Source organism: Silene latifolia, chromosome 1, assembly GCF_048544455.1.
Source record: "Silene latifolia isolate original U9 population chromosome 1, ASM4854445v1, whole genome shotgun sequence".
Lineage (NCBI taxonomy): Eukaryota > Viridiplantae > Streptophyta > Magnoliopsida > Caryophyllales > Caryophyllaceae > Silene > Silene latifolia.
The window spans coordinates 8,324,734-8,351,466 of record NC_133526.1 but is presented as its reverse complement, the minus strand read 5'-3'; the positions used below and the strand labels follow the sequence as shown (position 1 = coordinate 8,351,466).

Sequence of the window (26,733 nt, the reverse complement as noted above, 5' to 3'; positions counted from 1 at the left end):
TAATTTCGTGTCGGATTCGTGTCGTGTTTTCGTGTCACGTCCATATTTTGAAAGTTTAAGTATATTTATGTAATGGAGGATTAAGAAAAATTAGGATTAATTTACTAAACAGGTCATTCGTGTCGGGTTCGTGTTTAGAGAGGTCAACCCTAACCCAACCCAATTAAATATCGTGTCGTGTTCGTGTCGACCCACTTACATAAATGGGTCATTAATTCTTAACCTAAACCCGTTAATTTCGTGTCGGGTTTGTGTCGTGTTTTCGTGTCGTGTCATTGTTTGCCATCTCTAAAAAAAACCCTACGGGGGATCTCATCAATTGAACAACCGTTCCGCAACTCTCGACTCCAAATCCTTTGGGTCTCAACCACCTTTCCCAAGGTTATTTCACTTTGTCTATCTGATAAATTGAACTCTTGACTGTAATTAAGTTGGGGATGTTGTTATTTATTGAAAGTTTATGCTTTTTAATTTATAATTTATAATTTATAATGATTGTTGGTTTTATTCGTTCAGTTGTCTGATGAAAGCTTTGATTTTTAATGTTACAGAATAAATCAAGATGGACGTGGTACGTTTGTTTATATAGCTCCGTTTATTTTTTTCAACTTTGGTTGTCTTTGCATTTATATTGTGCATTTGCCTTGTTAGCCTGTTGCCTATTGGAGTTTTCCTCCTCGTTCCAATGCGGAGCCACAGTGCATTGGGGAAGCATTAGAAAATGCGCTTATTTTTGATGACAAAGATGAATTTTTGAGGCTCATCAAGGACCCTAAGTTCAAACAAATTAGTTGTGTATATGATGCTGAACAAATATTTCGATTGGATGCTTTGAATTGCTGTATTGCGGTTTTAAATGGCGAAACTAAAGGAATTATTGATTTCGAAGACATTTTGGAGGAAGGAAGATATACTCCACTGCATCTTGCAGCTCTAAATTCTTCTCCCAGTCTTACTAAGTATCTTCTTGAAAAGGGCGATAGTATTGATGTTCACTCTCATTTGGCCATTCACAATCTGAAACACTGCTCTTTTATTGACTTCATCATCGGAGATTTTTCAACGTAATTTCTCTTTCCCAGCAAGCTTTATAGACTGCCTTCGTTTGACTCTTCTTATTCCTATAATCATCTAACTATGTTGTGGATACTGCGTTTTCATTTCCCTAGAGCTCTTACCGCCAGAACATGGACTCCTCGGAAGTCAGTCTATGAGTTACTTGTCGTGCTTTGCTGCACCATGGTTTGTTTTCTCATCTTACTACTAATACTACCACTACTACTGTATTTTTCTTTTCTATCATTTGTTTAATGGATCCCTCTTATCAAAGTTTGTTTTGGTTCTATTCATATCATTCGTTAACACCGTCTTGTATGAGTCGTTGGACTCCTTCCACAGAGACCAGAATTGGAAATTCTAAGGATGCTTGTGCGGAATACCCAAAACAAGCAGCATGTCAGGCAAACTTTCATGGGCTATGCCCATAAGAGGGAACTGCTTCCTGTAGCTTTACTGTTTTTGGCTGCCCCGGAGCTTTTTTTGTCCTCATACTCAGTAGCTCCTGAACTATCGTCTTCTTCAGTTGCCACTCTCTACAACGTCTTATACTCCTTGGAAAAGAGGACGGATATTGAAGAGGCTATGTTTCTACTGGTTGATGCTTTAGCTATGACTGGTCATAAGTTTGTGGCATATACTAGGCTTCCTTTTCCAAACGTATGTTCTTCAACCCTGTTTCCATTTTTTCGAGAAATTATAGACAGATTGAGTTTGTTTGTTTCCTGTCGATTCCCTTCTGGTTACCTTTTTGTTCTCTCTCAGGAGCAAGCTTATTTACGCTCACATCTGGACGTTGCTTTCCTTGTTCGTGACGCTAGCAACAAACAAGAACTTTCTTCACGAGATGATTATTTTTTACGGTTTGTGTCCTCACCTTGCCTTGGTGCACTGGTTAAGGTACCTTGCCGTGGCGCACTGGTTAAGGTGTTGCTTTGTGACCGTGAGGTCACGGGTTGGAGTCCTTGGATCGGCCTCTTGCCAAAATGGCAAGGGAAGGCTTGCCCAATTACACCCTTGTGGTGGGACCCTTCCCCGGACCCTCGCCTAGCGGGGACGCCATCGTGCACCGGGCTGCCCTTTTTGTGTCCTCATCTTAAGGCTTGCCCCAATTACACCCTTGGGGTGGGTATGGTGGGGCATGGATGGGAGAGTTTTCCCTCCAATTTTTTCCTTTGTTGGTGAGATTTTGATTTACCTTGTAGAAGAGATCCATCTCCGCTTCCTTCCAATTGGGCGTGTTAGTCCCCCACCATCCCAATTTCCTCGCTCGAGGCTCCACCACCACCACTTCCCTCCTATTTTAATTAATTTCAGCTTCCATTACCCCCATAATAGTTTCTCTCCTATCACAACCCACCTCTAAATGCAATGTTGACTTAGAAGCTATGTTGCTCAGACTTGTTTGAAGTATCCGTCATGGGCGGGTGTCCCAACTCCCAAGTATTGGTTTTGGCTAATGAAAAAAAAATTATGTATTTGGTCTATAAAATGTTTGCATGTCCTACCCACGACCGGGTAAAATATTAAAGAGTCCGAGCAACATAGCTTAGAAGTTAGAAGTGATTTTTCTTGCGTTCGATGCTCCTTTTCACAAGCCGTGCCTTTTCAGATTTTTTAAGCCCGTGAGACCAGGACCAGAAGCAGATGACCAGCTAAGAAATGTAAGTATACAACTCTTCAGTTAGCACTACTATTATTCATGATATCTACCACTAATGAACTTAATTATATGAAAGTAAAGTTATAAATTTTATTAATTATGTGTTCTAAAACTCATGTTTAAAGTGAATTAGTCTAATCATAAGTAAAGAGATGACAACCTTGTCTAACTATTTTTTTTTTAATATCAAACAGACCTTAACCTAGTGTTTAAAATGTATATATATAAATATATATATATATTATAAAGTCTACGTCAAATCCAGTTTCTCATCATATTGTATTTCTCGCGCCTCATTTCACACAAAAAAATATGCGAGTATTAAACTGTTTTCGCATTTATAAGTCAAAAGTTAAATAAATTGAAATATTGGTATGAAGAATACAAAGGTTATACTTAAATATTTTACAGTAGTACATTAAATTAGGAACAAATGAAACATAAAAGATTAACATTTATTTTAGTTCTACTTAAGTTCAGTAAAACAAGGGCACTTCCCTCTCATTTTTATATCTCTTCCCATATCCCTTTTTAGGGTAAAAGTTTACAAATTTTGACCATAAGTAACTAAAAAATAAGAATTTGTACTTATAAAATTTATATATTTTCTTTTATCATCAAAAGATGTTTCACAAAATATCATTTTCAGCAAAAGGAAAGTTATATCAAAAGTTTGGAATCTCCATTTCCTCTCACAATCTCCTTAATTATTTCCTCTTTCACCCTTATTTTCCTTTATTTTTATGCATAAATTTAGAACCGTTAGATGTTAGTATGCGATCCGGGCCATTAATAGATACTTGCCTCTCCATTTCTTTTGAGGAAATGGAGAGAAAATGGGCTCCAAAATTTTGATTTAGCTTGTCGGTGAAATTTTGATTTACATTGTTATCTGAAGTCCAAAATCACCTAGTTTAAATCTAAGTTCAATAAAATATCTTAAAAAAAGTGAATTTTGAAACAAAGTAAAATGGGAAAATTAACAAGTACACTTGTAGGATTAAACTTTTTCAAATGGCAACTCTTTAAAAACATTCAAATTACTTCCTTTTTATGCACAAATATTTACTTAGTTAACTTAGTGAGTCTTATTATTTTTCTTTTTAAATTTAACAATTAATATGGCACTTTATATAAGCGAATTAAAAATGTTATTTGGAGTACAAAAATCACCTAATTTGAATCTAAGTACCATATAAAAGTGAACTAGTTTTTAAACCCGTGCAAAAGCACGGGATAGTTCAAACTTCACATAATTCCAAGAAATCTTTAGTTTGTAGAAATTAAGATCGTTATACAATTTAGCTGAATTTGGTAAAAAAGAAAGTTTAATTGCTTTTACAGAAATAATATTACACTTAAATTTTCCAAAAGTTGTCATTCTCCCGATTTTGAAATCTTTAAACAAACTAATTAGTCTACGTCGGGCAAAAGTAAAAGCACGGGATAGTTCAAACTTCACATAATTCCAAGAAATCTTTAGTTTGTAGAAATTAAGATCGTTATACAATTTAGCTGAATTTGGTAAAAAAGAAAGTTTAATTGCTTTTACAAAAATAATATTACACTTAAATTTTCCAAAAGTTGTCATTCTCCCGATTTTGAAATCTTTAAACAAACTAATTAGTCTACGTCGGGCAAAAACAAGTAGTGAAGGTGTTCCAATTAGAAATAATGGCTCAAATATTCAAAAAGAAGTTAAACTATGTGTATTTTATCCTGACATGGTCAAGCACTTCATCCTTTTCTTATTTTCTACACGATTAACCCTTTGATTTCTGCATTAATTCTTCCACTTTATCCCTCCTTGCTTGCTTCCTTTTTCTTCAAGAACTAAGAACTTACACATGCTTGATTTAATTCGCGTTGATTTTGTTCTAGAGTACTTTGAATCTTTGATCGCCATCAAGAGTCTCCGTAAGTATCAAATATACTTGCACATACTAAAGCACTACCACATTATGTTTCGTAACATGAATAATGGGAAATTGGTAATATAATGTTGCAATACGACTATCTTAAAAGTATTAGAATCCACAACTATATTCATACGGTAATAACTTTTTCTAAGAAAAATAACTTTATCTAAGAAAATTTTTGTATCAGATTCGATTCCAAATTTCCTGTAAGTTTTGTTTTCAACCTAAAGCAATAACAATAACATATAACACAAAATATTACTTTGTAATAAATAACTTTAGCAATTTATGTTTTCGGTTTGGTGTGGAATTTGCAAGGAAATTTAGAGTAAGGGTCATGACATGACCCATGCATGTTGTTACCCACATCTATGAGATGCAATATTAAGTGTAATTATATCACAAAAACCTTTACGATGTACAATCTTTAAGACACTTCAATTATAAAAAATCTCTCATATTGAGATATACTCCGTAAAAGGTTATGATATAAGTTAGACATGAGTTGTATTGGTAGCCAAGGACATCTATTTGACAAAAACCAAATTAGATTTGAGAGAGAAAAAGCGAGTAATAGTGTGATAAACATACTCAACTTAAGAGTTTTTATCTACTTGATTGTTGATGATCGCCTGAATTTCAAACATTTGTTAGAATTAAAACTTTAATAAGAAGATCTCAGTAGATAAAATAAGTGAAGAAAACATATTCTAAGTCAACTAAGAGAATTATATGACCATAAGAGTAAAATTAGATATTTATGAAGAACATAATTGAATCTATACATCAGAATAGCTTAAGATACAACAAAACAAATTTAATTATCTAAAAGAATAAATGCCAGGCATAATATCTATCGAACGTTTTGTTCTCCTACTAAGAATGTTATTGATTTCATTTGTTAGTGCAATGCCTTTTAATTTCTTTTTTATTTTTTATATTAAATATTGTGTATTGAGTTGTTTGGTCTTGACTCTTAGTTTTCCTTTTCGAAACGTTGTCTCTTTAGTGTGCCTTGATTATTGTTTGACGGTTACAAAAACACAAAGGATGATTAAAAAGAAACGAAAATTATCCAGTGACTTCATTATTTAACTACTCCCTCCACACATAAGTTTTCACCTCATTTCTCTATTATATGTGAGATATATTTTAATGAAATGGGATGAAAATAGGTGTGTGGAGGGAGTATTTATTTAATAAATTATTGAAATGACGTGGATAATTGTGATATCAAAGGTAAGATGAATTATCTAGCGCCACGTGGGTTAACTTGCTACTCAAAGTTAGGCTTTTTATATTATCTACCTATTATAAAAGCTAGGTTTTTTAAAGAACTCTGGATTTTAGGGAATGAAAAACTAAAGTTTATTTTTTGCTTGATGTAGGGTCCCCATGATCTTCAAGAGGATTAATTTCTCTCTTTCTTCCTTCTTTGTTTTCTAATTTCATGATGCTTTGTTTCATCAGTAGTCAATTAGTTTATTAAATTTAATTTGATAAATTATTCTTGCAAACTATCTGATTTCCCTAATTAATTAAAAAATTTGGAAAAATAATTTATTTATTTTTAAAAAATATTGCCTAAATCATTTGGCGAAAATTATGGAATTTCCTTAGCAGTAGGAATAAAAAAATAAAGGAACAAAAAATACTCAAATAATCGCTTCAATAATAATAAGATTTAAAATTATCTATAAAACGAAGAATATATCTCTTAAAGAAATCAAACATAATTAAAAAAGTAATTACAAATGTAAAAATTACCAGATTTGACAACCTTAAAAAAATTATTAAACAAAATAAAATACAAATAAAACAGGTATAAAAACTAAATAAAAGCTTGCAAATTATAAAAGCTAGGTCTATAAAAATATGGAAGGACAAAAATCAACCTTTTAAGGCTAACATTTAACTTTTTCATTTGGTTTCCTCTTTAATTTTTAACCCTTAATCACCCATTAAAACAGGGATTCATGCAAGCATCTATCCGATGAATATTAATGAAAATGTTGAATTTTAATGAGTGTGATGACGGAGTAGGTGTTGATGTTGGTGAGAAGAGAAGGTGGTGGAGGTGTGATGGTGGCGACGGAGTTGTGAAAGTATATGGAGAAAGAGGAGTACAGTAAGAAATTTGGAATGAAATAATGTTTATTGGAGAAGAGGGAGGTAGTGTGTAGAGTGAGGCGAGATGTTAACTATTAGGGTAAGCAATTGAAAAAAAATAATAGTAATTAGGGTAACTTATATGACCACAAGCAAATGGGGGGCGAGAAGTAATGGGTCCCATTAGATGGTCAAGTTACCCATCGAAAGCCTTCCGAACATAAAAAGGTAAACAATTTATTGAAACAATCAAAATGGAAAAGGTAAACACATGACCGGGACGGAAGTGCTAACGTAGGAACTTTAAACTTGATTATTATTATTGTTATTGTTATTGTTATTGTTATTGTTATCGTTATCGTTATCGTTATTTGGGTTATGTATTTCGTACGCCTTTATTCGATAGAATTATAATTACATATACACCAACTAATAGTCACTTTATTGTAACTAGACACCGTCCATGAACTTTGAAATCATTTAATATCGAATTCGAATGTATATTATCTATATTAACCGACACTTTAAAATTATGCATTGCTAACTAATAATCACTTTATCGTAATTGGACACCGTCCATAAACTTTGAAATAATCTATTATGGAATTCGAATGTATATTATATGTATTAACTAACACACTATTAAATTATACATTGCTGACAAATCATAAAAATGTCTATAAAATCTATATTAATTCCATGTCATATAAATTAATATTTACATTTTATATTATAGTTGATCTAATGAGTCGATAAACAAGACAAGGATCATCACCTTTTTATGATCATATTGCTCATATTCCAAGTTTCTTACGCCTAAGCAATTATGTAGTTATTTAATCGGGTAATCCTAAAACACAACTAAGTTCCATCACCACATTAGTGTACTATCGTATCAATTAATATATCTGAACCCGTGTACGGGCATAAAATTAGTTGTATGTATAGATTTGTAAAAAGGAATAAAAATGAGCTTGGAGTGCCACATAGGATTTTTATGTTATTTATAATAATATCTACCTCAATTTGAGCCATCATCTTTGTAGCAAATAAAATAACACTCTTCACTGTGAAACAGAAACGGTGATATCGAACTAATGATGGAACAAATGGAAGTTGATATATTAATTTGATGCCGTATTAAATTGAATTAAGATAAAAATAATCTTATATATGCACATCTTTTAGCAAAATAGGTAGAATTGAATGAAAAATGAGTTAATAATTCAATTATTAGTTAATAATAATCAAATAATCAACACTTCAACTTAAACCAATGAGAAAATGCCAAGTGGAATAAAATTAAATGATTTAGGAAGCCATTTAATATCGAAATCGAACAAAAGAGAAACAAATTTTAAATTATAAATTTTACCCTTTTTAGTGGAAGCTTTTTTTAGAACAGTTTTTTATAAAAAAATTCAGATTACTGCATTTTTATGCACAATTCATTTTGAAAATTTGTTTATAGAACACTTTCGTTTACTTTATAAGTGTATAGTACCTCACGCCCATAACTTATCTAGTTATTTGTCGTTCCTTAGCTAGCACCTTTCTCCTTCTAACAAAATGATGTCAAATTATTTAGACAATCTCAGCATAATAATTTTTTATTTCTTTCTTACATTACATATTTAATTATCATCTACTCCATATGCATTGCGTTTCATATATAACCGTACAACATTGTAATTAAAACTCACTCCCTCTGTCCAAATCATTTAGGAGGTTACAACACATGTTAACTGAAGTAGGTTTATTAAAAAAGTACATTGTGTAAACAATGCAGGTTACAACACATGTTAATTGAAGTAGGTTTATTAAAAAAGTACATTGTGTAAATAATGCAGAAAGTAGTTGTTGTAGCCCTTGTCTTTATTTTCCTGACCGAGGACTCGAAACTAACTTAATATATGAGCTGAAACTTCGTCTCCTCCATACCTTTTAACAATTTAAGAAATTCTTACGTCTAAGCATAGCCATAACATACTTACAAATTCCTCTTCAACATCTCCTAAAAGGGTAAATGTAGAGTCATCTTGAAAATAATAGGGGAAGCCATCTTTAGCATTTTCATATCAAGTTGCTTACCCGAGATTATACAATGCATGTATTAAGCAAGCTCATGAATCACAGTGACCACATAAATGCAAATCGTTAAACTTTCATGACATGTAAACCATCCTTGAACAATGGTACCTTAACGTTAAGGTAAATTTCTTATGGAACACACCTTAGGTAGTGAGTTAGGAACTCGTCATTTAGGGTTTGTATGTCATTCGTATCCTGTAGTCACATTCATACATTATTTACTCATGTGACCTTGACATACCTTGTTTAGATGGAATGTAATTACCGTCTTTGCCATAAACATGTAAAGTATCAATATCCTTGACATACCCTTCTTAGACGGAATTGATGAATCAAGCTAATATGGTACAATATAGAGTAATGATCCAAAATTAAAGAATCAAGCTAATATGGTACAATATACAGTAATGATTATCTTACAAAAATCTATGCGAAACAATAATTCTCAAATAATTATCTTTGTCATTTCATCAACATTTCACATACACGGTTCCATGATACTAAATACACAAAAAGTCCAAGAATATTTGCCTTAGAAGTATATTCTACAGAATGTTATTTCGACGAAATTTACAAGAATTGAAATAGTAGGGCAACAATTTAGATTTTGAAGAGGCTACAAAGTATGACGACAAGGAAGATAGTAGCATACGAAAGGAGTATAGAGTTTGACATTAGTTAGAGCAGGAAAAGATGTAATGTGAAGTAATGTAATGTGAAGTAAGGCTGAGTATGGGTTGGATATCCGATCCGAAAAATTAAAATTCCAGTATCCGATATCCGACCCGAACTGTTCGGATATCCGAGTATCAACATCCCAAAATGTTGGGTCGGATATCCAAATATCCGTTAAGATCCGAAATTAGTTTCCAGATTCAAAAGTGAAAATTTCCCAAGCTAGGGTTATGTTCGTCCAAATTCTTAAAGTAGTTCATTAAAAAAAGAAGTTGAAATATTAAGGGTATGAGATATTGAAATGACAAATTAAGCCTATTCATACTACTTTAATGTTCATTTAGCTTAGGCAAATTCACTTGTACATTATTAAGATCTCAAATATAGCCCTCCATCATCTTCAAATATGGTGACTCAATAGACAAGAGACACTAGTATTGATCTACAACCAACGACACTAGATCTACAACAAACGACAACACCAAACTCCGACCACTCCTCCATGCTGCCGCAACCATGCACTTCCTCTTCTCCTTTCTTCTTCCTTTTGTCCTAAACTCCGACCACTCCTCCCCGTCGCCACAACCATGCACTTCCTCTTCTCCTTTCTTCTTCCTTTTGTCCGGATCTACACGCCAAATCCCTTCCCTATTCTTCGTCGGCCATCGTCACCCCAACCACGCACCCGTCACCGACGGCCTCCGATCCACGCAAACCACGTCCTAGATCTACATATAAAGATTAGGTACGAATTCAAAACCTAGATCTACAAAAAAGGTACAAATTCAAAAAACTAAGTGCTACGGGAAGGTGGATGGTGGTCGTTGGTGGTGGTGGTTTTGGTGTTGTAGTGGTGGTGACGACAGAATTCGGATTAAAGTTAGACTCATAAAGGACTAAAATTACACCTATAAAGGACTAAAGTTACATAGACTAGTCTTAAAATTACATAAATTCAAAGTAATATATTCAAAATCACATTGTAGTATAAAGTTACACTAGCAAGGACTAAAGTTACACTAGACTAAAGTTATGCTCGTAAAAGACTAAAGCTACACTTTTAAATCACTAAAGTTGAATAAACTTTTTAAAGTTACATTCGTAAAAGACTGTAAATCACTAAATTTAAATAAACTTGTGCTAAAATTTCAAATACTAATGTGTAACTTCTATTTAGACAATGTTTGCAACTTTAAGCACATCCCTTGTAACTTCAGGTGTGTGGTTGTAAGGAGGACTTAGTTTATTTGGTGGTGGTGGACTCATTTGATCCTTTCTCTCTATAATATATTTAAATTGATTTATTTCAATATTTGATAGCAGAGTCGATTTGTGTGAGTCGTGTGTCATGTATCCTTGTACTATTGAACTTCTAACCTGTATTCAATAGCTTACTTGAATGAGATCTATACTATTGAGCCTTTATTTGGTGTAGATCTCGGGACACGAGGATGATTTCAGGCGTTTGTGGATCTTATCCTTTGAACTCAAGAGACATGATTTGGATCAAGCCTATATCAACACGTATGATCATCTTATTTGTGTAATATATATGCTTTTAATGTTTCCTAATTGGGTAGGTTCACCTTAATTTTACCCTGTATATGTTGTATATGTTATACCAGGGTGATCCCAAGCCTCGCGACCGAGGATGGAGGTAATGCTTCTTGGTTTGTCTTTGATGATGCAATTCAATGTCTTTTAGTTTTCGACGAAGATTCATGAATTACACATGGAAAACCACATGTAATAATAGATTATTCACCTTTTGTTCAGTTGATGTAACCTTTTTTATACGTTTTTTTTTGCAGATCGTCTAAATAATGATATAGAGAAGAAATTATTATTAATGCCGACTTTGTATGGCCGTCTGGAGGTTAGTCGATTGCTCTTGGTAATCTGTTCTAAAGAATTAGTTCCTAGAAAATGAAACCACTACGCCATTGGGCTTGGCGTCCATAGATTAGGTACATGTTAGTCGTCGCGGTTCAGTTTTATATACTTGTTTGTTGTTGGAAAGTAAGAAACAACATAAAGTCCCAAATTGGTGGTAGTGTAGTAGAGAGTTGCTTCCTTAGTAAAGCCTAGGGTTCTCCTTCTATTGCCAATTGGTTTGGTTTTAGGAAAGATGGAATTCCCTTGCGTTTTGAAATGGCTACCCTCTTTCGTTCGGGTAGAGTCTAGGCCCCTTACGAGTTCCAACATTTCTTATAATGGCTATCCGTATGGTTTCATTTATGTGTTTAGGTGTTCATTTATTGAAACACATGGATAGTGGCTCGGCTTGACTCGTTAACACCCCTATGTGTACGTGGATTGAAATCGCATTTTATTAACACCGTAGGATATATGTTAATCACCTAAACCTAAAATAGGTTCTAACAAATGTAAAACACATGCTTACACATAGGACCGCTATGAGCTTATCAAGTACTAATAGGATTAATAACCTTAAATCCAACATAAAGCCTTTAAAAGATTTCATTTCACTTAAGGTCTTATCTTGAAATCTCGCAAATTGATAATATTGTTTTGAAAACTACATACCTAACATTATTTTTCTTGCCCAAAAATGTCTAATTTTATATTTCGCTTGTTAACAAATACAAACTAATGGATTCCGTAAACAAAAAGTAAGATTGACTTAGACAAAAAAAAATATTATTTTTTTATTTAAAATCCTATTATTACCTTGACCTTGCATTACATTTTTGCTCTCCCTTTTGTTTTTCATTTTACCTTTTCTATTCGCATTTTGAGTTGTGCGTTCACCCATTGACGGTTCTAAAGGATGATTCATGTCAGCCGACCCCAATCATTTTGGGATTAAGGCTCTGATGTTGTTGTTGTAAAATCCTATAATTATAGGTAACAAGAATTTTACACCTATTATTTACTAGATTTAACTTTATCCTCTTGATATTTACTTCTATCAATTCCTTAGTCACCACCCTTAACCACTCTTTCAATCACCAACATTTATTACTCTTTTTATCAACCCATGTTATTGCCCCTATTGTTGCCTCGACGAAAGGTGTGTTATTGGAGAGAATAAAGATGTAAGTTGGAAGGGGTGGGGGAGGGAGGATAAAGGAGTTAGGGGGATGAGGTTAAGAGTATATATATAGTGATTAGGATGAAGGTGGAGAAGGTGACAATAGCCACATAGATGATTAGATGATTAACGGGTGAGGAGGTAAGGTGAATAAGGTGGGAGACGGATCATAAAGAGTGGTGAGGTACAAGGTGGCATAGTTGGATAGGGGAAAAGAGTTAAATTATGTGATTAATCTGTTTTTAAGGAAAAAAGTCAATTTTTTTAAAGGAGAAATTAACAAATGACATGTTAAATTTAGATACTTTTGGCCAAAAAATAAATAAATAAAATAATGTAAGGGTACCTGCATGGAACGTGACCTAAATGTTAGATATCTTATGACAACTCTTCAAAATTATTCCCTTTTACAATTTTTTTAAAATGACTACCTTAAAATATCATAACTTTAATTTTTTTTTATTATTATCCTTTTCTGGGAAAAGACTTCAGTGGACTATACTTAATAAAACCCTTTTTACCACACCCTTTAATTCAGCTTAATCCCTCATTTGTTTACATATTCATACTACCTAAACAAATTCTTAACTAAATTTAATAAAATGAAACAAGGGATACTCACTCACACAACAAAACCCATTTTCTCTCGATAATTTCCAACAGTTTCCCACAAACATAACACAATTAGACAATCAAATAAATTAGGGAAAAAACCCCTAAAACTTATTAGTCATTTTGGTTGGTGAGTCTTCCTTTTCTTCACTTCTTTACTGAATTGAGATAAACCCAATTCATTTAAAATAGTTTTAATACCCATTTCTCAATTTTGGTGATTTCTTTCTATTTTACTCCATTGAACTTAAAAAGGATTGTAGTTCATATAGTTTTCCTTTAATTTGTTAAGTGTCGTTGTTCAGTTACGTTTTTTACATACTACTCCCTCTATTCAACTCCAAACACAACATTTCCCTTTTACACGTTTGCCAATGCATGATTTGTAACGTAAATATCTTTAGTTTTACATTATTAAAAAATATAAAAATTTCGTGTTCTTATTGTACTCTTAAATGTGAATCAAACAAGATCTCATATGACCATATTTTTTCTTACAAGATCTCACATGGCCATGTTTTTTCTTATAAAAAATATAAAAATTTCGTGTAGAAGGCTATTTGGATAGAAAAAACAAATTTGGGAGGGAAAAATGTGAAATAATCGGAATATTCCTCTTTTATTCGCTTGATGAATTTTTGTATCAAAATTTAACACTGATATTTAAAGGTAGTAATAAAAAAAACCGGAAATTTCCCATGATATCCCTTAATTTTGTTAGATTTCCTATGGTACCCCTGATTTTAAGAATCTGCCTATGGTATCCTCGATGTTCCATTTTTGTGCCCATGGTACCCCTAATGTAACGGTCGTTAAATGGAGGTTAAGTTTTGATGATATGACAATAATTAGTTATTAAAAATTATGGAAATTTTCCTTGGCACCCCTTAATTTTGTCTGATTACCCACGGTACCCCTACTTTTCATTTTTATTTCATATTTATTAATAATTTTTAATTACTATTTCATTGCCACACCATCAAAATTTAACGGCCATTTAACGGTCGTTACAATAGGGCCTTAGGGGTACCATTGGCACATAAATGGATTTTCAAAGGTATCATAGGCAAATTCTTAAAAACATGGGTAACATGAGAAATCTGACAAAATTAAGGAGTACCATGAGAAATTTCCGAAAAAAAAAATATATAAGAGACTAAGTTTGAAAAACTTGTATAAGGGAGTAATTGATAATGGGTGTTGATTTTCGCGGTACGCATTTTACTCGTCTCATTTCCAAACTCATTTTCCCTTCAAATTTTCTCTCCCCCTCCCTGAATTTCCACCATATTCGACAAGCCGTCTTCGACGTCAAAATTTCCGCTAACTCATCTTCTACGATCCTATTTTCGCTGTTAATGACATCAATACTTCTACAATCCGAGCTAATTGGTTGACGACTCGGTATCCGAACTCAGCCTTTGACATCCGCGTGCCAAATGGAAAGAGTTAGACAAAAGTACTATAATGAGTAAAAAGTGTACCGTGAAAATAAATGTAATTTACTCATTTTTAGACAATGTAATTTGATGATTTTTATTTCGGGTTTGCAGGATCTTATCAGAACACCAAAGCGAGAAAAGATTCCACTCCAAAAATTTCCCTCCCAATTTAGCCCAAGTTATCAAAGTTATCGGTCATACACAGCTAGTGCAAAACATGGGCTTGATGTCAAGAATACCCCAACAAACAGCTTGAAATTAACAAAGCTGCCTAAGCTTAATTCTCTAAACAGTTGGGGGAACATGTTAATAAAGCCGCCTAAGCTTAATTCTCCATCTTCGAGGCTATCCCAATTCGTCAATATTGCCAAGCGTTTGATTAAATGACGGCCCACTTTTAGCTATGTTTGATATTGGTGTAGCAGCCCTTGCCCTTCCTTTTTGGAAGAGATTGAATCTACACGATAATGATTCATCTTACCACTAAGCAGATCCAAATTGATTTGAGACTAAGGCGTTGTCCATGACGTTTTGACATGGCAGGGCAATGAATGGAGGGAACACCCATATGCTGGAGATATGATCTTTCCTTAGAAGGTGGTGGTTTGGTGGGTTGCCGTGGTCATACTCCTGCAAATTTCATTTCTTATTCAAGAGCTTCATCCATGTAACATCTTCTCGACAGTGTACATGAGCATAGGGATGTATGAGGCAATAATATATTTGTGGAGGTATCATGGATCCCATTTGAGCCAAGTGCCACGTACACCATGGTCAACATCTATCTAGTGCAGGTAGCTAATTTTGCTTGAGAGAAGATTATTTGTCGGCCAGGAGATGTATTAGGTGTAAGGCCACAACAAGAATAAAAAGTTGTTTTGGAGGTATCCCCTATGAGTCAATTTTGCAGACACCACCTCGGGGGAAATTGCGAGGAACAACTAATTAGCTCCGGTGGCTGAATCAGCTTGACAGAGTCAGGTTCTCTGTAAAGGTATGTATGAATTACCTGACTCATACAATGAATGAATTCTCTTCTTAATTAATCTTGCTCAAGCTTCAGTTAGCTTTCATGGCTATACTTTGCGGCATTATTTTAAAAAAATGGAGGCGTCTGTGTGTCAACCTTCATTCTCTTGTGATTCCTTCTTTTGTTTTATTGTTCCTTTCCCCCTCATAATTTGTCTCAACTTAAATGTCCCCTTTCTAATGTAAGGAAATTAAGTGAACCTTCAATACTACCCTTGATATTTAACACCACTCCTTCATTACCATAACATTGTTCTCATTCTCTTCAGTTTAAGGGATACATTTGTAATTTTATCGCTTTTTCCTTAAATCCTTCCCAAAATATATATATGGGGACAATTAAAGTGGAATGGAGGGAGTATTATTTTATCCGTTGAAACGTAAAATCCTCCCTTTTGGAACATCTCAGTTAATTTTGTAAATAGAATATTTCATTGAAGTGTTAAAGATTGTTAGATCAGTTATGGTCTTATGGAGCTCTATTGATAATAAGTTTAGATCCTGATTTTTCTTTTCCTTCTTTTTTTTGGGATAGTCTCATTTATTTGATAAAAACAAATTTGTTTGTTAAAGTTTTAGGATACTATATTAATTTGTGGAACATTACTGGAACTACATACAAAAGGCCGGCCTCTATCATTTCGTTTGGGGCATATAGTAAATGCACTTCGAAACTGCATCTTAACTTATGAAACTTTCAGTTTGGAAAGTTAAAGACGGTTTAGTTTTAGTTTCAAAAATTGAGTCTCCATTTTTAAAATATTTGTTTTAAGATTTGTCTAACTTGTTTGTTGGTGTACCTCTGCAAAGCATGATCTAGTGTGACCGTAATGTCACTGTCACAGGTTCAAGCCCTACTACCACTTGGAGGGAGGAATCCCCTTATCCCTCCCCTCTCCTAAGGGTTTGGAAATCTAATTAATCAGTTGGGCTTGGACCTCGCAGGCGCCGAATAGGGGGAGGGGGGATTTACCAACTGTAACATTGCCCTAATACCTTAAATGCTACCACCTATAGTCGGATAAGGGTAGTCAGATGTAATTATTTTCCTTTCCCTCCAAAATCCTTTCATCTAAACAAAGGGTTATAGTCGGAGGCTGTTTGTGTAACTAGAAACTGTGTAGGTTGAACTAGTTCATCTTCCGTAATGCCCCATTTTTTTTTTCACTTGAATTACTTTTCGTCATTTGTTGGACAAATCGAGATATAGTGAGTCTTTTTCTAGACGTTGTAGACATTATGAATGTAAACTTGTAAGAGACAAGTTAATCTGTCAATTAATCCTCGGTAATTATTTTCATAAGGGCTTGCTTGGATTGAGGGTAACTATTATTAGGGTAATCCTAGCCACGACTTTTACACTTGTTTGACTTTTATTACACTAGTAATAGTTACCCTCAATCCAAGCAAATCTCTAGAGGAAACTGAATTCAATTCCCTTTTGTGTAAATATGCTGCTGACCTAGAAATGCAACTACAGTCTCTTGATATTTGGTGGTTTATTGATGCAGTCATGATAAATGTCATTTGGTGACGGTGGTGGCGCTGTCGTAGGCTTCTGTACAGACAGAAATATTGTGACGTGAGATGACGTATTCTTTCTTCTGTTATACTTTTTCAGATAGTGAGCAAGAGAATCCCTGTTTTAGTGCGTTGTGTTTCTTTACCGTGTTTGCTCGAGAGCTTGAATGGTGTGTCACTGAAATGTGGTTAATAATGGAGCATGTCTCATATTTCTGAATCCGTTTAATGCGCAGCTGATTTGTTTGATAATGGAGCATTTTGCATTGTGTAATGTTGTTTTGTTCACTGGTGGGGTAGATTGATTTTAAAATCGTAAATGCTCTTCCGGGAAGGGTTTCTGTATAAATCAATAAAATCATAAGGCTGTGTGAGCTGTGAACTTGTTTGTATCCTAGATATTACGAGTTGAAATTAGCGATGATCTGGCCGTTGATCAAATCACTGAAACCCCTGGTAAAAGGCGGATGTACTCTATCAGAAGACAATTTAGAGGTGGCAGTTATGTCTCATTCTGTAGCAAGATCAACTCAGTCGGGAAAAAAATTCTGATCAAAATCCCATGTAAAATTTATCATATGAAACTCTAAATTCCGCAGCCGAACCTGAGAACCATAATAATTTTATAACTAAATTCGATTATCGACTCTTTGAATGTTCTAATTGATCCAAATTGACCTGCACATAAGTTTACTAGTTTTACATGCTTTGTTGGGCGACAAACTATATTCCACGAGGAAAATATTTGGGTAAAATCAAGTTTCAAATCACATTTCGCATGGAGTTTGGACTTCATGCTGACATAAGAACCTAGGTTGAGGATCCAAGCCTGAAAACTGGTACTTGCAGGACGGAAGCTTTGAAGTTTGAATGGCAAAATGGTCGATAATATGAATGTTTATTGAATGAACATGGCAAGGTTAAGATTGCTTGTAATTAAAACGGCTTGGGTGGGTCGGGTATTGGGTGTGGTCAAATACGGGGTGGGTTTCAATATGGGTCGGCTCATATGGGCCACGAGTCGAGTTAGGGTCATAATACGGGTCAACAAATAATTTGTAACACCTCTTTCTTACCATTTTTCGGTGCTGTTTGGCCAAGCTTAAAAAGTGCTTTTGTAATTGAAAAAGTAGTAGCTTGGTCAAACATGGTAAATTAGAGAGTTTTGAAAGTGCTTTTGAGAAGTTAAAAACTGATTATTCACCCCCAATAGGAAAAGTAGATATTTACTACTTCTACTTCTACTTTTTACATAAAGAACCAAAAAGCAAACAAAAGTTGTATTAAAGTAGTTAGGCCAAACATATAAATTTTGTGAAAAACCACTTTTACAAAAGTATGGCTAAACAACTAAAATTTTTCCGAAAAGTAACTTGTGAATAAACTCCTTTTAAAAAGGAAAACTCATTTTCCATAAGTAAGGCCAAACACCACCTTCAAATTGAACAAATATTATAATAAATTTAAAATATTTTAAAAAAAAAATCTAAAACGCTTACATTAATTATATTGAAGCAATTATAGAAATTAAGTTATTTAATGATTATTTATAAAAGTTAGGCCCCGTTCTTTTGGACTTAAAGTCACTTAATATAAATTCATTTTAGATCCTATAAGTTCAATTTAGTTCAGTTCAGACCATATAAGTTCAGTTCAAATCATATAAGTTCAGTTCAGATCCTATAAGTGCAATTCGGTTCAGATCTTATAAAGTTCAGTTCAGATCCAATAAATTCAATTCAGATTCTATAATTTCAGTTCAGTTTAGTTCAGATGCTATAAGTTCAGACCTTGTTCTTTTGGACTGAAACTTATCTGATCTGAAATGAACTGAACTTTAGGATTTGAACTGATGACCCTGTTCAGATCCGTTTCAGTTCAGATCTGTTTCAGTCCCTCCGTTCCATTTCAGTTTTTCACTTTGTACATATTTGACCCGTCTTTCACTTTAAACTTCAGTTCAGATCCGTTTCAGTCCCTCCGTTCCATTTGTTTCTTTACGTTTGCTTTTTCGACACTATTCATTAGTAAGCAAAATTTTCAATACTTCTAATATAGAATATAAAAAATAGTCATGTGAGATTTTGTTTAAATCATCTTACCGAGTGGATTATGAATATCAAACTTTTATAATTTTTAATAACATGTAACTAAAGATATGACAAAAGAAAACGTGCATTGATATATGTGTATAAAGCAAACGTAAATAATTAACAATTAATCTTATATCCGTCTAAAGTGAAAGACGGGTCAAATATGTACAAAGTGGTGACATTTTTGGGCCCCACCAATCCACCTTGCAACTTCTTGCTTGTGCCCGTCTATAACTATGGACGGATATCTCCCGTCTATAATGAGAATTTGTGAAGAATTAAATGGAACAGAGGAAGTATAAGTCATATAAAATTGATATTTTAATTATGTTTATGAGTTTTTAAATACTAAAGGGTCGGTTGGTTGCACGTAGGAAGTTGCATTGCCTAAGAAGTTATAAATCACGTGATTTTAGAATTCATGTGAATTAGAAAATATTGTTTGGTTGCGTAAAAGAAATGCAATTCATGGGGACCTAGGTAAGCAACTTCCTCAATTATGGAGGAATTAAAGTTCCAAGGTAATTCTATTTAATGTGAATTGGGTAACCAAACAAGTTACCTAATAAGACAACTCCCAGCATCCACTTGTTGTTTGTCTTATTATGAAATGGGTGACATATTTGACCCGTCTCCAACTTTAGACGGATAATGTCCGTTCTAAGGTGAGATTTTGTGATATTTCATATCATTATCATAGGCAAACAACACAGATCGTATGCTGCGTGAAACTTGGCTGAATCTTTTTTGCAGAATTCCTGGAACTTATGCATCATGTTCACACATAAGCCTTAAGTAGCTGGAGAAACATTCAGTCAAAAAATTTGATGCCACATAAACATAAACATAAACATAAACATATTGCATTGATAACTTTAGTTAAATAACATGCTACATTTCCTGACCTGGAACTTGCATCCCTGGCAAACGGGTGACTGCTTGCGTTGTTGAAGCATTCACGTATGCCGAGGGATTATCCAGTACGCACACCTAAGGTAACGACTTTAGATAACAAGGGCGCGGGGCGCATGCATGTGATGATAACGTAAGTCTTTAAATTACCACAAATACTAAAACCTGCAGAAATCCTAACCAACATTTGTTTTCCGAAGCAACCACTTCAAAATAACAATAACTTTGCAGCCTGCCCAGTTCTCGCAAAATGGTTGATCCACTCTTCCTGCACGAGATTACGGCACAAACCAGGATCAATAATTAAACATTTCATAGTTATTTACACACAATAAAGAATGAAATGACGACAAGGAAGACAAGCGCATGAGTAAAACCGAAAAAACCAACCTTCACCTATTTGATTTTCCACTTTATTTCAGTTTCAATCTCGGATGCCAACGTGTCATCAAACAGGGAAGCAGAGGAAGTTGACACGGGTAGACGATATTGAGCAGATCGAGAGAGAATTTTTCCGTCTCTCCCAAATGCAACTAGCGTCGGATGAACGAAATAATCAGGAAATATATGTTTGATGACAGATTCAAACATCTCTGGAGGTAAAATGGGCCACTTCATCTCGGACATTCGGCTATTTTCAGATTCGGGTTCCAAAGAAACAAAAATCACTTCACTGCCTTCATATTTGTCCTTAATTCCTTGGTATTCCTGCTTCAGAGTATTGTAGAGGTATCCACCTTTATGATCAAATGTGGGATAGTCAAGGTAAAGGAGAACATTCATAACATTCTTGTTTTGAAGATCGGACATGAGAGTATTTCCGAGCAATTGTTGGAGGGTGAATGATCTAAGCTCATTGACATTCTGACTGATGATAACATCCCTTGTGAAGGGATACGCATTCATTCCGTAAAAAGTTGCAATATCTTTTCCCCAAAGGTCCCCAAGACATTGACCATGTGGCAAAACGATTAATTGATCTTCCATCTCACACGAAAAGAGGCGCCAGAGGGTACGATATATCTTGTCGTCAAAGGGAAATGTCCACCATGTTGAACTTCTGGTATGTTTCATGGCTAATTGTTTCATACGGTCATGAAACGATGGGGTTTCATAATGACGATAAAAGGGTAAAGGGACAAGGACGATCTCAAACTTAAACCCTTCATCGAAACATTTTTGATGGATATCTTGAAGCTTACCCATGAAGCTCTCATCATAGCATAGGTATAATGCAACAACTGTATCTTTGAGGTCTGATGTAGGTATATAATCGTACTCACTGGCTATTCGTGAGAGAGAACCACATTGAAGAAGTTCCTCGAGGAATATAGGAGAGTCGGTGGAACGCAGCCTTTTTTTGATAATATCGTCTTGTCTTCTTATATTATCAACGTGCTCCTTAGTAAACGGAAAAGATTTAGCTCCATAATCGTAAAGGAAAAAAGGGTCATACTGCAATGCCTTTCCATTGGGATGAACAACAAGACATGGCACCACCCCTGAACTACTCTCGGCTGTACGCAATCCAAAAGACTTGCAAATCTTGTCACGAGACTTGGAGTCGGAAAAAGGGATGGCAAGGCAATTAACTGATAACCGAGAAAAAAAGCTGTCAAAGTCAGCATTGCTAAAACCAGGAGCAATCTTAGCAACAATGACCAATTTAACATTATCTGCAATTCCATTGAGAGATAGTTCAGAGTATAACGCTTCAATGGCGTGGCAAATACTGATTTCGATGGTGTCCATATCAATAGGAAGGAGGAAGCAACAGACAATGACAAACTTCCCGTCAAGCCCAGAGATAGGAACTATTTTACCACCTTTACTCGTAACCAGGAAATCTCGAGCTTTGGAGGACAGTAAGGCTTTAACATCAACATGGTCGCCTTGCTTGATATTAACTGCAGCAACTTCTAGCTCCTCCTCGTCCTCGTGCTCCTTTTTTGGAATTGAATCCATTGAACCTCAGTTGGTGGAATCCCGAGCCTTAAATCTAATTCAATACATACAAGGTTAGAAAATAATAGGCAAATTTTACAATAAGACCGTCGGATCGTATAAAAACTTACTAAGAAACAAATAAATAAATAAATAAATAAACCAAAACCAAATGCTAGTTTAATTGATTCAACTCGTTTTGCTTGCATCCTCTCACTAGCTTGTGAGATAAGAAATCACTTTGTGATCGAATAAACTTCAAAAGTAACCTTATAGTTTAAACAAATTGAATTGCTATAACTGCTCGTCAAATTATAACAGCGAAACAACAAAACACAGATTAAAGCTACAATTCGGCAAATTTTAACAGCTGAGTATAAACAAAACATAAATTCAAAATACAGAGCCGAAATCGAATTTAAAACGGAAATAAGATACATGCAAATTAAAACAGAATCTGAAAGGGAAAAAGTTAAGCAAAGTTACATAGAAAGAGAAATGGTAGGCGGTAGCCAATTGTGTGCGAGGAATTCGGGAAAACTCCAATTTTCTGACTGAGAAACCCTAACTACAAACTACCCTCAATTTTTCGAAATTATTTTTCCATAAACAAATTATTGAGCTTATATGTTAGACTTATATACTCGGTTCATGCTTATGTCGAACTTCTATTTTTGGAACAGTGAGATTTCATAGCTATTGTCTATTACTAGTTTTTGAACCCGTGCATTGCACGGGTGGCAATATAGAGTGTTAATCAAGGTATACTTTAAATATTTACTCTTTCCGTTTCGATTATTTGTTTACCTTTTATATTAAGAATATAAATATTTAAGTCAAAGGTAAACAAATGATTGTGACGGAGAGAGTATCTTTTATATCTTCTAATTTTATTATCGTAGTTTGTGATTTTTTTTTTTTCATTTTGTTCAATTATGCGAGTTTTAAGGAGTTTACTCTTCTAAGGGAGATAAGACTTAGTGTTATTATATTTGTCTTCTCAGATGAATATCTTATTTTATAAATGAGTTTGGCTAAATGTTACACTGATTGCTTCACACCTATATGAACCAATTGTAATTAATGTTTTAGACGATCTCATGTTGTAAGACAATCACATTATATAAAAATCACGCATTTATTAATACCCGGCCGTTGCCCCGACCCTATATGTTATGTTTTCGACGGTCCCTTGGAATGCGCATAACCCATCTTTTTCGAGCCTTGGTGGTTTATGTAGTGTTGTTCTTTGACCCGATATGGTGTTTCCCTTTCTCCACCTATCAGGTCCTTAGGATGGGCATATTACATCTTATTCAAGGAGTTGTGTTTTATATATTGGTTTTGTTATTTGGATCGATTTGGTGTTCCGCTCCCTCTCGCCCCTCCCTCCACTTATCAACGTTAATGAAATTATTGAAGTTTAATGCTTGAGTTCAATATTATACGGATACGATGTAATACCCATTCTTGAGCTACCATTCATTACGGAGGTACAATGTTTAAAAGTTTAAAACCCTTCTCCCACTAATCTCGAAAAATCTTTCTTAACTGTATTTAACAACCTATATATTGTTTTCCAATACATCAAAATTCATCTGACTGCTCGACTAATTAGCTTTTATTTGTCTCAAATCATAAAGACCCGTCTTTATCTCGGCATGTCAAACCCATGTTACAGATTTGATATTTTTTTTATTAACAATATACTCCCTCCCATTCATAATAAACCTCCCATTTCATTTTGGCACAAAAATTAAGGAAACACACTACCCCACCATATAATTAAATTTGAACCACACAAATACACTACCCCACCATACAATTAAATTTGGACCACACAAACACTTACCAAAAAAGGAAATAAGGAGGTTATTGTGAATAACCGAAAAAGGAAATGGGGAGGTTTATTATGAATGGGAGGGAGTAGTTTTTTAATTTTATTCATCGACCAATTTCATGTTATCGCGTTAGTTGTATTCCCAATATTTTTTATAGTGTGTTAAAATAATAATAACAAATTTTATAAAATGTGAAGAGTTAGACAACTCAAAAAGAGGATTTCTTAAATAGTTGAATGAATTGGACACTTGTATTAATAGTATTGTTTATGCTAGGCCAACTGAATTGTTAGACTACCATATATGTTACACTCAACGTCTCTTTTGTTATAAAAACAATAATCGGGAAGTTGACATCAATGGTGAAAATGGGTTAATTTATGGTTAAAAATCTTCGAGAAGGTTACTCGTGAAAATGGGTTAATTTGAGGTCGTACGTTTTAGGTTTGGTTGGGATACGTAATTTTCAATCTACAGTTAGGTCGTGTCATGCAATATTTAACATTCATATTACCCTATGTATGTCATAACCCATTACAACAGTATTAAAAATACCTCCATTTGTTCATTGAATAAATAAGACGCTAAAATTAGGTATTAAAATACTTTTTCTATTTCAGTTTTGTTAAACTTATTTCAAATCTTGTAAAAAAATAAAATAATAATTATCAAGACCTTGCAAAATAATAATAATAATAATAATAATCTTATTTCAAAAGAAATAAAATAATAATTTTCTATTTCAGTTTTGTTAAGCTTATTTCAAATCTCATCATCTGAAAGGATGATTTAAGTTAATTTACGATCAATCTAATTTTTTTACCTTATTAGAAAAAAAAAATCTTGAGAAGTAAATGTACAATGTATACTGTGTGTCGCCAAGATCACATTACCCCGTATTTATCCAGTAGAATTATGTCTATTGCAAATAATGCGAATTTCTTGCTTTATAAATCTGGTCGTTCCCATTTGTGGATCACCTTAGCCCGAACATTGATGTACTTGTCCTCGACCTTGATTTCGTTGAACCTGGTGATCAGCATGCTTTGTGCCATGGTATGGTTGAGAAATGAATTGTTGTAACGTTTAGTTCTAGTTTGGAAAAGGATAAATGAATGGTGGAAAAATGGAATGAATATTGGCATATTTATATAAGTTATATACAATTTTAGGTTTATTAAAATTCTGTAACAATATTGTGTTTTTCTTAAATGATATGAGCGAGATTTGTGATTAGATTGAAATCACGTTTGTAGAATATTTTTGCTTTATTTTGAGCGAAATTCCGTAGAATGATATGAGCGAAATTCTGTAAAATATTTTTGCATTATTTTGTAACAATTTTATTCGTATGATATTTTGGACAGTATTTTTCGGTATATATACGTTATGAACATTATGAACATTATTTTGTATTATATTTTTGCTTTAGAATATTTTTGTACAATCAGTTCAAGTGTTATAGTAAGAAAGTATAAAATTGATTGAAGGAATATTTCAATAATATTTCGTATAATAGATTTGATTTGGGTGAGATTTTTGGCGAGCTGAAATTGGCAAAATTTGTGATATTTTTCCTATAATTTTTCTAACTAATTAAGGTTACAATCCATAATTAAAAATTCGGTAACAATTAAAATCTTTTTCCTATAATCTTTCAATCAAAGTGATTTCCGGTGTATCAGAGTAGGGCGATATTTTTGGAGTTAAATTCGGCATTTTTTTGTGATTATACGGAATCATATATTATCATTCAATTAGTTTTATACTTTCTAACTAATTAGGGTTACAATCCATAATTAAATATTTCCTAAAAGATCCTCTAAGTAGGGACGTTGATTCATGTAACAAAAAACACTGAATCATTCATTTAGATATCTGTTAGACTTTTTGCACATTTTTATTGTCAAATATTTTGCGGAAAATATCTCCTTAAAAATTGCGCAAATATCTCCTAAAAAAAATTATACCGAAAATATGTTAGAAAAATGATACTGAAAATATCTCCTAAATATTTTTAAGTTGACTTGTTGAAATATTCTGCCGAAAATGACTCCTAAAACATGAGAAAAATAATACAGTAAAATTATCTCCTAAACTGTTCAAACATCTCCCAACGTGATTGCAAATCTTTATATTATTTTTTTAAATAGAAACTGACACGTGGCATTTGAAGGAGTTGTGACACGTGGTGATCAACGGGGCTTGCGGTTATTGCTTTAATATAATATATGATTAGTGGGGGGAAACTTCTGTATTTGTGTCGCAACTTGCTAACTTTTATACCAACCTGCCTTATTAGACCACCCCCAAGCAAGGTCAATTGGGGGGTCAATTTGTGAAAGGTCACCTTAATCCACATTTAAGCAAAAGATTAGGGTGATCCAAGGGTTGAAAAGGTGAGAAGAGGTCAATTGATGACCTTCACTTGCTCAAATTGACCCAAGGATTGACCTTACATGTGTCAAATTGTAATTGGTTACAATATTTAAAATCCAATAAAAAAAAAAAACTAATATATTAACATTAAAAGTACAAAGAGTACAAAGGCCCAAGTGCCAAAAGCGTCAAGAACGATTCGTAGAAATTCATTGTGAAATTCGTGATTATGCCACTCATATCGCTCTGAAAAATGATCTCATTGAGCATATTTGGCAAAACTTTCGTAACTAAAATTAATTTCGGATGCTTTATATTATTTCGTAGTATCATAGTAGGTCGTCTGAGAGACGGTTTCTTAATAAGTTTTATTGAGAGATCATTGTACAATT

At 33.7% G+C, this 26,733-nt stretch overlaps 2 protein-coding genes across 4 annotated transcripts; one reads left to right on the top strand and one right to left on the bottom strand.

Moving 5' to 3' along the window:
* The first annotated feature begins 292 nt into the window (after positions 1–292).
* On the top strand, positions 293–17,944 carry LOC141596463 (uncharacterized). 2 transcript variants are annotated; one of them, XM_074416642.1, is made up of 12 exons: positions 293–381; positions 552–571; positions 652–1,064; positions 1,170–1,242; positions 1,399–1,716; positions 1,822–1,919; positions 2,669–2,720; positions 10,949–11,037; positions 11,139–11,170; positions 11,325–11,389; positions 14,734–15,616; positions 17,163–17,944. In XM_074416642.1, the coding sequence occupies exons 2-11, from the start codon at positions 563–565 to the stop codon at positions 15,007–15,009; spliced, it is 1,425 nt and encodes a 474-aa protein (XP_074272743.1). In that variant the 5' UTR covers positions 293–381; positions 552–562; the 3' UTR covers positions 15,010–15,616; positions 17,163–17,944. The 2 variants fall into 2 exon arrangements, with proteins under 2 accessions (XP_074272743.1, XP_074272751.1); XM_074416650.1 differs by having other exon boundaries at positions 299–381; positions 517–571.
* Positions 17,945–20,109: 2,165 nt separating this feature from the next.
* On the bottom strand, positions 20,110–22,738 carry LOC141596415 (putative nucleoredoxin 1-1). 2 transcript variants are annotated; one of them, XM_074416565.1, is made up of 3 exons: positions 22,608–22,738; positions 20,568–22,176; positions 20,110–20,445 (listed from the first exon to the last, which is right to left on the bottom strand). In XM_074416565.1, the coding sequence occupies exon 2, from the start codon at positions 22,140–22,142 to the stop codon at positions 20,574–20,576; it is 1,569 nt and encodes a 522-aa protein (XP_074272666.1). In that variant the 5' UTR covers positions 22,143–22,176; positions 22,608–22,738; the 3' UTR covers positions 20,110–20,445; positions 20,568–20,573. The 2 variants fall into 2 exon arrangements, with proteins under 2 accessions (XP_074272666.1, XP_074272674.1); XM_074416573.1 differs by lacking the exon at positions 22,608–22,738 and having other exon boundaries at positions 20,568–22,225.
* Between the last annotated feature and the right edge of the window lie 3,995 nt (positions 22,739–26,733).

Coding starts and splice junctions, on each gene's coding strand:
- LOC141596415 (XM_074416565.1), bottom strand. CDS start 22,142: ATGGATTCAATTCCAAAAAAGGAGCACGAGGACGAGGAGGAGCTAGAA.
- LOC141596463 (XM_074416642.1), top strand. Junction 1,243..1,398: donor TCGTGCTTTGCTGCACCATG/GTTTGTTTTCTC, acceptor CTCCTTCCACAG/AGACCAGAATTGGAAATTCT. Junction 1,717..1,821: donor CTAGGCTTCCTTTTCCAAAC/GTATGTTCTTCA, acceptor GTTCTCTCTCAG/GAGCAAGCTTATTTACGCTC.